This window comes from Rhipicephalus microplus, unplaced genomic scaffold (assembly GCF_043290135.1).
Source record: "Rhipicephalus microplus isolate Deutch F79 unplaced genomic scaffold, USDA_Rmic scaffold_94, whole genome shotgun sequence".
NCBI lineage: Eukaryota > Metazoa > Arthropoda > Arachnida > Ixodida > Ixodidae > Rhipicephalus > Rhipicephalus microplus.
Genome location: NW_027464666.1, coordinates 703177 through 717071, shown reverse-complemented (window position 1 = coordinate 717071; position 13895 = coordinate 703177). Strand labels below are relative to the sequence as shown.

The following is a 13895-nucleotide window of genomic DNA, read 5'->3' as shown; positions in this document are numbered from 1 at the left end:
CACACGCGCGCGCGTGATCACAACAAATGTTACTGCATAGGCACTCTTGTTAAGTAGCATTTGTAGTAGCACAAATAGAAAGTAGCTCAATGTCCGAGTAGTGGCGCAACTAGGAAACGAGCATTTTGTCTTTGACGACCTTTTTTGTCTTTGCAAGCGTTATTTGAAAGTTTAGTTTGCAGTCACATACCCGCATGTTGTGGCGTCCGTTCGCGAAAATGAATTCCAGCTGCTAGTCAAATCATGACTCGGTCGCTCCTTTTCTTTCTTTCTCCGCTTTAGCGCCGTTTACGTTAACTTGAAGGCTCCATGCTACGTATAAGTGACATATATTTGCCATTTATGGGCACATTTCGCTGTAGTGCATTTTGTGTTTTTTTTTTCCTTAAGTTCGTGTGAAGTTGGTATGTTATTTCTCTACTTCTGGTTTTTATATTTCTGCATATGTCAATTTATCGGTATTGCGTATACCGATAATTCTGCAGATATTGTTTCTAATATTCATTTATGTTTTTCTTGCATGTCAGACTTCGAGCATGTACGGTGAATTAGTCTACTGGTCCTCCACTATACGATGGCCTTCCTGGAAGAGCATGTCCTCAAATAAAAATATTTAATTATTTCGCGTGCCGCCCCGCTACAGTGGTCAAGTGGCTAAGGTACTCAGCTGCTGACCCGCAGGTCGCGGGATCAAATCCCGGCTGTGGCGGCTGCATTTTTGATGGAGGCGGAAATGTTGTAGGCCCGTGTGCTCAGATTTGAATGCACGTTAAAGAACCCCAGGTGGTCTAAATTTCACGAGTCCTCAACTATGGCGTCTCTCATAATGATATGGTCGTTTTGGGACGTTAAACCCCACAAATCAATCGATCATCATTATTTCGCGCGCCATGTGCTGCGCCGTGTTTTCTATACGTTCAGCGTGTGTGATGTATGGCGTGCCTATTATTTTATCTCTTGTCAACTTCTGGAGTTGCAGCACCAGGAGGAGACAACGAGCGTCTGTTTGCGTGACGTGCAGGCGATCAAACATCCGTTGTTTGCAATAGAGAGCTCATCTGGGGAAGCTATCATCCGCATGATATTTATCGCGTTCTTTACTGCTTCTTTCTTCGTTTTCGTGCGTATTACTTCATCAGTTACCTAACGGGTTGTTATCGTTTCTTTTTTCGTTTCGTGCTTTCTTTCTGAGCAACTTTTTTTTTTCACTAGGAAGGTGCTATGGCAACTGATGTAGAAAACACACGCTGATTTCTGGTCATCTCGCATGCTTTTTTCTTAGTTGTCAACATCTATGGCAGTTTTCTTTCTCGTTCACTTCAGTTCTAGTCGTTGACATCTTTCTAATCAAGCATTCCCCCCCCCCTTTCCCTGCTGTAATCTCGTGGCGCTTCGTGCTTCTATAAATGTATTTTTATTTATCTTCACTTCCACTCTGAAAGGTATGACAGGCCTATAGCCAGCATCGTACCGCCCTCAGTCTTATCTCTGCTGTTACGGGCGCTGTCGTTGCCAAACTGCTATCAACGAGATACCTCCCCCGTCCGTTCCTCCATCTCGTTTCTTTCGCTCTCTGTTGCCGCGCGTGTATTCTTTATTTATCGGCCGAGAGCAACCCACTCGTATCGTTGTAGTTCGCGCCCCAGCTCCCTCTCTCTCTCTTTTTCTCGCCAGCATCGTCTTTCTATTCGGTCGCCGCCATTCTCTGCCTCGCCCCATCAACCCGCCTCTTCCGTGCGCCGCCGTGTACGAACGAGAGCCGTGTTCTCTGGCCTTGTCCTATCTAATTGGCGATACGGTCGCAACTCCTGTAGAGCAAGCACACTCGGCCTCCTTTTTCTCGGTCTGTGTTTGTCCTGATTCGGCGTTTTCCCGCGTGTTCTGTTGCGCGCACGCTCTGTGTGTACTTCGTTCGGCGCCTCCGATATCCACTGTAGCTGCGCCCTCTATGCGTGTATCTCGTCTCTTCGCCGCGCGCTTTCATCCTTGTTTACGTTCGGTAATGGCGCGCCGCATGTCTCGCATCACCATCCCCGGGCTCTTTGTTTGCTCTCTCTCTCTTTCTCGCTCGCTCCGGGAACAGGCTCTGTGTTCCACTTAGCGAAAACATTTCCCCGGCGTATATCCTTATCTGGCGAACGTGTCCATCCGGAGGAATGTTAATTGTGACGGCCGCGTCAGGGCCCCGTACAATGCTGCCTATCGCACTGATAGCTCGTGCCCTGTTTTTTTATCCTTTCTCTCATCTTCTTCTGGCTTTCTGTTTCTCTTCAGTTTCATTCGGAATGTGTGTTCGCTGTTCGTTTGCTTTTCTGTGTGTTGTTTTACGGGTTCTCGGCAGTGCTTTTTTTGTTATATTTCTATTTCTTTTAGTTCATGATGTCGCTTTTTTGTTGTAGTATTTCTTTTTCGGGGATGTGGTGGAGAATGTGTGAAGTGTAGGGAATTAATATTGGCAAAGGGAAATGGACAGAAGCCAACAAAAGCAGAGTGTCTGTGCCTTGCAGCTGCATGGCTGATCAAGAAAAAGAGTAGAAAATGTAGGGAGCTTAACTAGACAGTACGTCCAGTTTGCTACCCTACACATAGATAGGGTGTAAGGAAGTAAAAGAAAGCGATAAATCAAAGTATTCGCAGAAGTAGGTGAAACATTTCTTGATGTTAAGGAATTATGATAACCAATTGAGTGCCATCAGCGGGCCCATTCGCTACTTAATGCAGAATATATGACACCGACTTTTTCCTGAGTTTACGCGCTCGTTTTTGCTCATTTTTTTCTTTTTGCAATCCGCCTAGTAACAGCACTGCCACCACACCCAATTTTATTCACGCAGGTATAGCTATAGTGTGTGTGTGTGTGTGTGTGTGTGTGTGTGTGTGTGTGTGTGTGTGTGTGTGTGTGTGTGTGTGTGTGTGTGTGTGTGTGTGTGTGTGTGTGTGTGTGTGTGTGTGTGTGTGTGTGTGTGTGTGTGTGTGTGTGTGTGTGTGTGTGTGTGTGTGTGTGTGTGTGTGTGTGTGTGTTCGACACATCTTTATTTGAAGTATAGACTCCTTCCTGGCTTCAGCAAGTCTTGGCGGCAATTCAGAAACGAAAGGCTGAGTCCGGATGTACGAGCGGCCCTGTAGATGATAGGGAACAACCCGAGGTTCCCTCGTGCTTCCGACTGATAGAACGCAAAAGAGAGCTGGTTACGTATGATTGGTTTAGGAGTGTTGATATCGACGAACTGGAGCCGCAAGTACATGACAGGTAATCAGCGCCGACAGAACGCGAGAACTCCATCCACGCCTTGTTAACGTTTCTTTTGTTGTGCTTTGCGTGATTTGTTTTCTTACTGCGTTGATGGTCTGCCAAGTATGCGGCTCGAGGAAAATAGATTGTTGTTTGTAGACGTATCGATTTTGTGACGCCCCGCACGCTTCTGCGTTTACTTGCCCATCTTTCGGTAGTCGTTAGGTCGGCCTCATTGGCCAAGCTCTAGAAAAGGTATATGTTGGTTAGGTGGAGGTGATGTTAGCGGCTGTTGTAATTTTCTCGAGTGAAGCAAACAATATTCGACTCGAGTCTCATTTGTGATTCTGACCACAAGATCGATCAGTTGTTGTTTGCAGCTCATGGGTGCTGGGGCGAAGTGCTCCGAAACCATCAATTGTGGTTTGCCAGGGGGTAGGGGAAGGGGGCTTCACATACGAAGCTCCATAGTTAGTTCCGCAAATAAACTTCTAACCATAATTTCAACTTATATATATATATATATATATATATATATATATATATATATATATATATATATATATATATATATATATATATATATATATATATATATGAAAAACGTTCTTCAACGCACCTTATAATTAAATTCTTGACCGAGTAATAGCATTACATCCCACTTTCTTCGCTACGCCGCGCTCGTATATCTCGCGGGCATGCGGCTAATTGGCTGCCAGACTGGCGCGCAGAGCTGTTAAGGCGCGGATAGGAATACCAAGTTCGAAAGAGAGCGAGCGAAAGGTGTGAGGAGGGAAGGCGAGCAGATCACCAATGAAGCCCCGTGTAATGCGAGGCGCCACGTACTGGAGCTGTCCCTTGTCGTGCGCGTCGTTCTCGATCAAGCGCGCCCGGGATTAAGCCCGACGTCCCGTATAAGGCACGGGGCCGACGCGTATAGCGCCAACTCTGACAGATATTCCTCCGGGAAGGGCCCGCCACCAGCGCGCTCTGTCGCTGGCGGAATTAACCTAAATGGCTTTGGCGCTGCTCCGGCGATTCAGCCGGCGAGGCAAGGAATTATACCGTGGCGGCTTGCCCGACGCAGGCGCGACGTTGAACACCCCGTATACATACGGCCGCACGTGCGTAAGCGTCTTCCTCGCCGAGTTGATCCTGCTTATACGCCCGCCGCGCGTATAAACACCTCGCTCGCTAATGGTAAGCGATCTCCTTCCCTCGCGTCTTGGGCGCGTTCTGTATAAGGACGACAGAGGGCGCCTTATGCGGGGTGACTGTGCGCGACAAATGTGGGTGAATGGGAGGCGAGGGAAAAAAATTAAATGGCGTGTCGTCGATTCTGCGCAGTGCCGAAAGACCTGGGGGTTTCTTCAGCTGATCAGAATACACAAAATCAAGACTGCAGAGCAACGTAAAAATTCGGTTCCGAGGACGTATTTGAGTGAACGTGTTTTTTTTCTGGAGACCAAGTGGAACGCTGCGATGCAAGGCAAGGGCTGTGGACCGCGATGAACTGAGATATTAGACTCACTTAAAGCTCATTATTGTTTATGTTTTTAGTGCATTTTAAAAGCCACACTGCGCCGGTGTTATCGTTGTCTGCAAATTTTAAACGACGAATGATAAAGAATCAATGTATTTGAGCGAATGGAATGCGTATGCAGAAAATGTACGTAGATAAAAATACGAACAGAAAGGAATCATTTCATTATACCCTCTCAAAGAGATGGCATTTTTTATTACGCTCGTAGCGGTGTTTACTGCGCGTAATCTTTACGAAAAAACTGTTTGCGTACAATGGGCGAGTATTGATTATTTTCTGTAGAATGAACAGCTGGCTCTTAGGGATTGGCAGATTTCGCCACACTGCACGAAACTTGAGAGGTCTAGTGTACGGCTAATGCGAAAGGGCCAAGAAAGGCTTCTAAGCAGGCGTTTTCTCTCACTGTTCTTAGCTTGTCTGTAACGTTCTCGTTTATTTTTTATCTACCGTGGCATCCAAAGTTCCAGACGAATTTTCGGGAGGCGCACACATTAGGCCTGTGACGCGCCAGGGCACTTTGAAACTCGGTAATTGATTTGTAAATAGCGCGTCGTGCTTTTAGTGTGGCGCGCGCTGGCGGCGCCGGTGTCATTTATGGAACAGGTGAAACTCGCGAGGTACGCAGAGAAGAACGCCCAGTGAAACAAGCGACGTCAGAGTGCCATTAGGTGACGAAAGCTTGAAGGTGGCTTTGTACAGGTGGGACACGAAACTCCTGTGACGAGCAGTGTGGTGGCATGCAGAGTGCCGGCGGTGGCGAAAGGAGGGGAGACGGGACGCTAATTATCGCGACACGATCTTTGAAAGCCCGTGGCTTGCTGGAAATTCCGTCCAGCCTGTTGGCCGCAAGCTTGCAAAGTCGTTGTCATTTGAAGGAAAAGCTTGAGTGTTCGGGCAATGTTATCGGTCGGACGTGATTTTAGCGCCCACATGACATTGGAAGAAGAAGCTGACAGCGAGAAAGGAATTCGTACGCAGAGAGGAAGACGACGGTTCTAAGTGTATACAGTTCACGGCGCATGCGCTCGATGTCGTTGCGCCCTCTGTCGCATTAGTTCTGCGCCGCGTCCGTGTCCAATCTAATTGGAGACGAAGGGGTTATTCTCATGTCATCCTATACCCGCCACTTATAAGCGCCGGACTCTGGATCCTCCTTTGGACAGTTCATTCGCCTGTTTTATCGTAAGTGGTCTGAACAGCATGTCACGTTCAATTCATTTGTGTCTTTTTCTTTGTGCTACAGGTCTGCGAGAACTCGTGGCGGCTCGTGCTTCTGTCGAAATATTAGATTATCTCCTGGAGATGTAAAGAAGGCAGCTTGCACATTTAGTACAAAGTGACCGGTTGGAACTCGTCTTGAGAGAAACTTGTCCCACGTTGTAATTCACTTTCCAGCGCATCCGCATACGCGGATGTCTGTCTTCATCTCCTTTTGAGAAAAAACCCGTTCTTTTTTTTTGGCAAACGTTGGCTAGCTTGGCCTTATGGTGGCTTACAGAGTTGTCTATACGGTGGTAACTGTTGTCTATCTATTGTTATAACATGAACTGTGCTGCTAATCCGCTACGCCAAGTTCTAAAACGAAACTGCGCCCTTCTCTGTCATCTGCCCAACGCGAAGCATCGTCTCGAGACATTGGGAAGCCACACCATCACGATGTTGCAAGAAGGTCTTCACTTGAGCGGATCTGAGTGCAGCAGCTGGTCGCACGCCATTGCCTTTCATGGCTAGGACTATGTGACCAAACTATGTAACCGAAATATGTAACTGAAAAATAATCCGATTATTGTAACAGCTTTACCAAAGTAACCAAAAGTTTGATTGCAAGTTCTGTCTTTATACGCCAGGATCGAAGGTGCGCTTCGACTTCGTCGACCGTTGCCGTCCAGGCCTGAACGTCAACGTTGTCTTGCTTTAAAATCAACCCACCCATTCCGTCGCCCTGCGAACACTGATAGACGTCAACCTGAATTGCCTTTAACTGAATTCTTGTGAATCATGTGTGTGTGTTCTTTTTCTCACGATGTGATAACAAGCTCACTGACTGTGAACTGTGTCACATTTTTTTTCTTTTCTTTTCAGTGCATCTACGGATGCTATGTTCACTCAGCGATTCTGCCAACCTTTCACCGCCGCTGCTACTGGCTCCTTCAGGTAGGTGTCTTCTCTCTTGCAGTACAGATTGTACAATGAGACGATTCAGGCGCTAAAGTTTCAGTGCCCCAATTCAAACTTGCTTCCAAAATCCAGTTCACGCCTCTGTAACTGTCAATACTGCCGTGACGTCTGTATTCTCTGTCAGGTATTGTTTAAACGGACACTCAAGTGAAATAACAATTTATGTCAGAGTAAAAGTTAATTGTATGACACCGTCCAAAACGGTAATATTATCAACAGCAGTGCCTTACTTTCTGAAAAATTAAGGTAAATGCACGAGAACACATGCGCTACACTGATAGGAAATTCACAAAATGATCCCGACTAGGTCAGAGGTACTACCTACTACGTTAGAGCGCTGCAGGTTGTCGAAATTTCCGCAGGCTTCCACTACGGCGTCTCTCATAATCATGTGGTGGTTTTGGGTTGTTAAACCCCATTTATCAATCATCAATCAGAGTTACCGCCTATAATTAATCACTAGTAATCAAGCTAGCTGCACTAAATAAAGAACCTTCCGTGCATTGAGTCGTTATAAAATGCTGCTTTTTCGTGTCTGTTTCTATAATGAAAAAAAAAAAGAACCGCCGGACTTTAGTATATGTGGATTGGCGCGAGTGGTTCAAAAGTTCAATTTTCGCCTGGTTAAAGTGGACAGGTCGTGCCAATTGAACCAGTCACGTCTGCCATCTCGCAGGCCATGGCAGGTAATTGTTCAATGTCCTCAATGTCCATTGTTGCTGCTGTGGCTCCCGCTACTTTCGTTTTGCTGCTACTAGTGCCGGCGGCTGCGCAGTAAAGCCGAGCAACGTTGTGCACGGCAACAGTGACGTGACATGTTCCGCTTGAGGCGGGTAAATTGAAGTGCGCTAACCCGACGCGGAACACTAAAACGTGATTTTATTTCAAAATGAGCACTTCCTTGGCACAAAAGTAACACTATACAAGGTTTCTGGACCGCTATTTCACCAATCAACGTCGACTTAATAGTTTCCTTTAATGTCCCTTTAGGTTGTATGCTTTATTGATTATATTGCAGAAAGGTGCAGACGGCAGGGCGTTTGAAAAGAGGAAACGATTTTCTATTGCCTATTGGCAACGCAAGTGTATTTTTCTCCTCTTTTCAGCATTGCATGTGCTGAAAAGGGGAGAAAAAAAAAGAAGAGAAGAATTTCCAGCATTGTGCTAAAAGAGGAGAAAAGAGGAGAAGGCGCTTCTGCAAACTAATGTGAAGAGCACACTGAAAGCATTACGGAGCTTGTTGTACGTGTTTTGTGTCCGTCCTGGTACTTATGTGCACTCTTGTATCACAGAGCTACATCGACTGGTCTGGAGCCTTTATTTTGGGAAGGTGCTTTTTTTACGCAGTTCGGTTGCGAAACCAAGGTGACGCGGGTATACGCGTTGCGCGAATATACCAAAGTGTTAGCGCGACGTAGCTTTTAGCGCACGCAGACGCTGTGAGGACAAACGCTGTGTCCTTTCTATTCACCTTTTCATAAACGCCTCCCTGGGCGCCGCCATAGCCCTCCTTGGGCTGTGCAAATTGGCGCGTCCCCTCGAAAATGCACTGACAACGCTGCGCCCTTAGCCTTTGTACTCCCGCGCACAGCCCATCATAGTGGTTTTTTTTTTCTTCCTGTTAAAAGGTGTATATTCTGGCATTTTCGTGCGCTAAAGGCTGGGTCATGTCGTACCAACGCGGCCGAAACGCTGCATCTGCGCTACCTTATTTTGGTGACTTAGCGCATTTGCTTTACATATTTTTTAACAGTCAGTAGATATCGTGGTGTTGCGGATAGCACGTAAAAAAAAAGTAAACGGCAACGCTCTCGTCAACCCCAGTCTACCGATTTAGCTGTCTACTAACTCATAAAATTTTCTGAAGAGCGGGCTAAATTATTCCTTGTTAATTACTGATTGATCGGTAGTCATAGGCGGGGTGGGGGTAGAGAAGGGAGTTCTTTGATTTTTCTTTTTTTTGGAAATCTTGGCGTGAATTTTTTTGGAGAATATATTTTTTTCAGGGAGTCGTGCGATATAAAAGAGGTTAACGTGTGCCTAAAAATTTGTAGAGGGCCAGCACTCGTCAAAATAAATAACACATTCGACTTTATCTTATAGAATATATATCGTTTATCGTTCATAATAAACTGCATTCTCGACGTTAGTTTATTTCGTGGTAATTGGCCAGTGATCACCGATTTACTTCTTCTTGTACTTCGTCGCCGTGACATCAAACGTACGAACGTAAAAGCACTTACGTCTCAGTATCGATTACCTCGCGATAGATCGAAACGCCGCCGCATTCGCCCCGACGAATTAGACCCTTCGCATCCTCTTTCAACGACCTGCGTGTGAGATATGTGTTTGTTCTAGAAGTTTCCCTTGCCTTGCGCGCTGATCATCAGAGCTCGCCGGCATGATCAGACATCTCTCTCAGCAACAGAGCGCGTTCATTTGCCCCCCTTTTTCGTATCGCGCTCGCCCTCGCGCAGCGTGTGTCTACATATACGCAGCCTCCAGATGCATCGAGCGCCTCTGCTCGCGTACACAAAATGCGAAAGATGTTAGCGCCGCCGCGCCTATTAGTCTTCATTTTCCCTGCGGCCGCGCCCGTATAGCGGCTTTGCCTCCTGAAAGCGAGCGCCAAAGGGGTGAGCGTTCTTCGAACGTATACGGCCGGAAGGCTGGAACTTGCGGAGAAATATATATCCCTCAACGGCCTTTCGTTACTTCGGTTCGTCCTTTTGTGTTTGCGCGTAGATGCCGCAAATGCGCCAGCGCGGTATAGCTCTGTTCAGCTGTGGCATCTAACTACCTGCAGGTCGAGAGTGTAGTCGGCCCGCGCTCCGCAGTATACTTCTTCACGTAGTTCCCGCCGCAGCCTGCGCCGTAGGCGAGTCGCACGTGCTACGCGATGAACTTGATCCGCTGTTGTTGGACATCGGAGCTAACGAAGACGGATGAAACGTGAAGAGGAGGCGCCGTCCGGCTTGATGAATATTCTTCGTCGTACAGCAGCGTGCGCTCCGGACGCTCGTTTGGAAGCGCTCTTCTCCCGCACTGCTCGTGTAACGTCGGCTCCTCCGCAGTGCTCTTGCTCTTCGTGCAGTTGCCGGGGGGAAAAAAAAGACGCGGCCAGATCCTCGTTTTCGGTCTTCCTGCTGTAGCTGTTTTTATTTAACGAGTTTTTTTTTTATTTAACGAGTTTTTTTTGCATTATACCAGCCTTTCCCCCCGAGTGCCGCATACATGCAGCGCGAGCTATCATCCGGGTCTCTCATTAGGCGAATTGTACGGATCGTATACCGAGGCGAAGTTCGTGCACGGCGATAGCGTTTTCGCTGGGCTTTTTTTTTTTTTCGCTTCCCTGCTTTCTGCATCGGACGGTGCACATTAGAGCGGACAATGTGTAGCGTATCTCCTATGATTGTTCCTTTTTTTTCTGCGTACTTCATTATCATATATGCTGCGTATGACGCAGGGGATATCCGCATATAAGAAAGAAAGAAAGAAAGAAAGAAAGAAAGAAAGAAAGAAAGAAAGAAAGAAAGAAAGAGAAAAAACGCTCTCCCACTGAGGAATAAAGTTCGTCGTTCTCTTTCTTTATTTCTTTTTAAGCCGGAAAAGAGAACGGTCTCGTTATTGTCTGTGCGTGAAGCACGAAAAACATTCCTGATGAGCGCGAAGCTTTGCCCAGATGATTGAAACTGAAATGCAAAGGCGCTGTGCACTTGCGTTCTGAACACCGCTTCAAACGAAAACGCCACCGATTCCGCATATCGCCGTATGGCTTCGCCCATTAGCCGGCTTGAAGCAGATCGCTTATCTTAATGCGCCAAAAGTTAGCTAATGGTGCGACTCACTAATTGTGTTCGTCATTCTGTATTCCCTTTACTTCTTTTGTTTTGTGCGTCGCAAATGGATAGTGATTGCTGTTCTTGATAACGTTCTAAACATCATTAGAAACATGTTTATGCACGCAGGTATTATAGTGGTGGAACATATGCTATTTTGTTCTAATTCACTGTGATGGCGACATTATAGACATGCTTATATCTCCTCCTTTTTCCACTGCCATTTCCGCATATGTATACCCGCTTTCAACTAGGTTTTTTTTTTTTTTTCAGGCTGTGATATTTCAGTTAGTTGACTGCTTGGCTGTGTATATCCGTGTCTTAGTGTTAGCGCGCGCTGTGTGAGCAGCATCTCACTCTTTGTTCTTTTTGGTCGGTTGCATTTTTACGCAGTGGCAGACATTTCCTTTTCCGTTATTGTTTCATCTACATCCTACTAGCAAGAATGTCCATTATCTCTACGAGTGGTTGCAAGTGGCTCGCGCTAACACAAAACGCCAACGGCTCGTCAACAATTTGACGCGTTGCAGGAAACGCGTTGCGTATAATTAGATGGCGATTGCGTGTGTGCACTGAAGGTGAAAGAGTATTTCATGAAGAGGATTGTTGCTGGTGCGGCTGATGGCGTAGGCGTCCTCGCAGAACCCAGACATCGTGCTGGTACACTACTTGAACGTGCCGTACAGCGACGACAACAAGATGGTGATCGCGCCCACGCTGAGCTACTGCGCGGATAAGAAGGAGTGGACCAAAGACGAGCTCGTCTCGCAACTCAAGCCCATGTGTGAGTCACTTTTATTTTCAATAACCGTACTATAGTGTGTGCGGAAGGGTATACTGCTTTGGGCTGCTTGCGAGATGGTTATGGCGCCAAGAGCGAGCATCGCGATGTATGGTTGACGCTGTTGCCTCGTTTGTGTCGCTTTTATAGACGTGTTATCAATGGTATAACTACATCGCTTGGGTTTACATCGCTTGCCTATATGGTCCTGTTGTCCTGCTAATGGCGGCGTTGTTACCTGACGTTTATTTTGCCTCTTTCTTTACCCGCCGCGGTGGTATAATGGTTATGGTGTTCCACTGCTGGCCCGAAGGTCGCAGGATCGAATCCCGACCACAGCGACTGCATAGCGATGGAGACAAACTGTTGGAGGACCGTGTGCCTATATTCAGGTGCGCGTCGAAGAACACCAGGTAGTCGAAGAACACCGGAAAGTCGAGCCTTTCACTACGGCGTTTCTCACAATCGTTCATAGTTTTTGGGGCGTAAAAATTCGGCAATTATTTTCCTCTTACTGTTTTGTCTAAAAGAGAGAAAGTATATTTATAAGAGTCGGGCCCGTATCGTTTATAATTTTCAACTTCGTTTTCGTTGTAAGGGCGTTTCAGTCTCCCTTGTTTACTAATATAAAGTATCTTCGGCACTAACTGTTTATCTTTAACGAGGTTTTGAACCAATTTTCCAAGTTATCACCCAACGACCGCAGTATTAAAGTTTATAAATTCACGAATCCATTGCCGGAATAATTTCTCGAATCACTGAATAACGAGTGAAGTTTCAAGGACTTCTTGCATATTTCAGACGTTTTTTTTTCTTTTCTCTCGTCCCGATGAACACGCTGGAACATACCCAGGGATCGATGTCATGGGGTAATTGATGCACGTCAGTAGTGCACGTGGTGGAACTCGATCGTTCTCTACCGTCGTGATTCCTCCGTGCGCTAGTGTGCCTATCGCGTAATGCTTTCAGGCAGTGGAGCGTGACGCTAGCACGTTGCGGCACATCAAGGGAATAGACGCATCTTGTCCGAACGCCGTTCTTGATTTACGTTGGCTATTGGCCAATAGCATTCTATCTGCCGTGTGATTTCGAGCTGCAGGCGCCGGACCGGTGTGATTTCGAGCGGCAGGCGCCGGTCACTCCCACTATAGAGTGAGCTCATGCATCTGTATGAAAAGAAGGCGCCTCAGAAAATGGGGACTTCGTGCTCGGCTCTTAAACTCCCCTTGCTGCGCACCACTGCAAGATTCGACTGAGGTGTTCATAGCAGTGTCTGCTACCCGCTGGCTTTTTTCTTTTTTCGCCGAGATGGAGGGGTGGTTTACGACGCTGTCAACATTGATAGTGCACATTGGTAAGGCCGCGTCGGACAATTAAAAGGCTAGCAGTATTCGCCTTAAATGAAGTTATTTATCTGTAATTTCATTAAGGAGGTTACACGTTATTTCAAGGCATTCCATATTCTATCGCAACAACAAAAATTAATGTCATAATATGTTCATTCATGTATTGTAATGAATATATTTTTATTCCGTAGTCGTACCTTCTCTGTTTTTGCTTAAGTAGAATGAAATCTTGGGCTACAAATAAACTGCAAATTGGTTCTCAGTTATATCAATGTTTAGCAAAGAAGAATTGTACTTTTGGCGCGGAAACCGCACGTCAAACATGGTAGCGCCTTCAGCAATGTGATGTATACTGTGCAGTAGTATGCTGCATTGTGAAGTTAAATAAAGACAAATTTATTTAAAGGGTGTTCAATTCATCGCATCGAAACCCTGGTGTACTAGCAGAAACAAGCGATGTACTCAATTTTGCATACAGCCAGCGTCTTAAAGGATTAAGTACCTGTACGAACGTCTTCCCCCCCCCCCATTTTTTTATCTCTCTCTCTCTTCCCTTTCTCTGTCCCGCAGTTTACAGCGAAAACGAGCCGGACCTCAACAATGAGCTGGAGGTGTCGGTGAGTATCCCGTTAGTTCTTACACCGCGATGCTACTGAGTATTGCGTAAATTTCGTATAGAGTGCCTCAGGTATGCCATATGCTGGGACATTTATGTCATTGTACATTTAACTCATTTTAACTCAATGTAACGCCCAGCACATCAGTAGCAATGCTGTTTTAATATGTGTGCTTATTATATTCAAACGTATGTACCGTAGAGCCGCTGTCTCGCTCGCACGTGCCTCGATTAACGTGTCAGCTTTAAGCTAAAGATCTTCGGAGCGCCGTAAGAGCCAATCTGTGGTCAAACGTTTTTAACCAGTTTAGACTCTTACCTATTCATTGACCAAACACAAGGAACGTACATGTTGTCCGT

General features: G+C 46.3%; 1 protein-coding gene across 1 annotated transcript in view; it reads left to right on the top strand.

The window, feature by feature from the left end:
• The window catches only part of LOC119162107 (calmodulin-binding transcription activator 2-like), a 321823-nt gene that overhangs the window by 284928 nt on the left and 23000 nt on the right, over positions 1-13895 (top strand). Inside the window, exons 5-7 of the mRNA XM_075885234.1 lie at positions 6858-6929; positions 11423-11576; positions 13490-13536. Of these exons, the coding sequence (XP_075741349.1) occupies positions 6858-6929; positions 11423-11576; positions 13490-13536 (273 nt within the window). The remainder of the gene's footprint in view (positions 1-6857; positions 6930-11422; positions 11577-13489; positions 13537-13895) is intronic.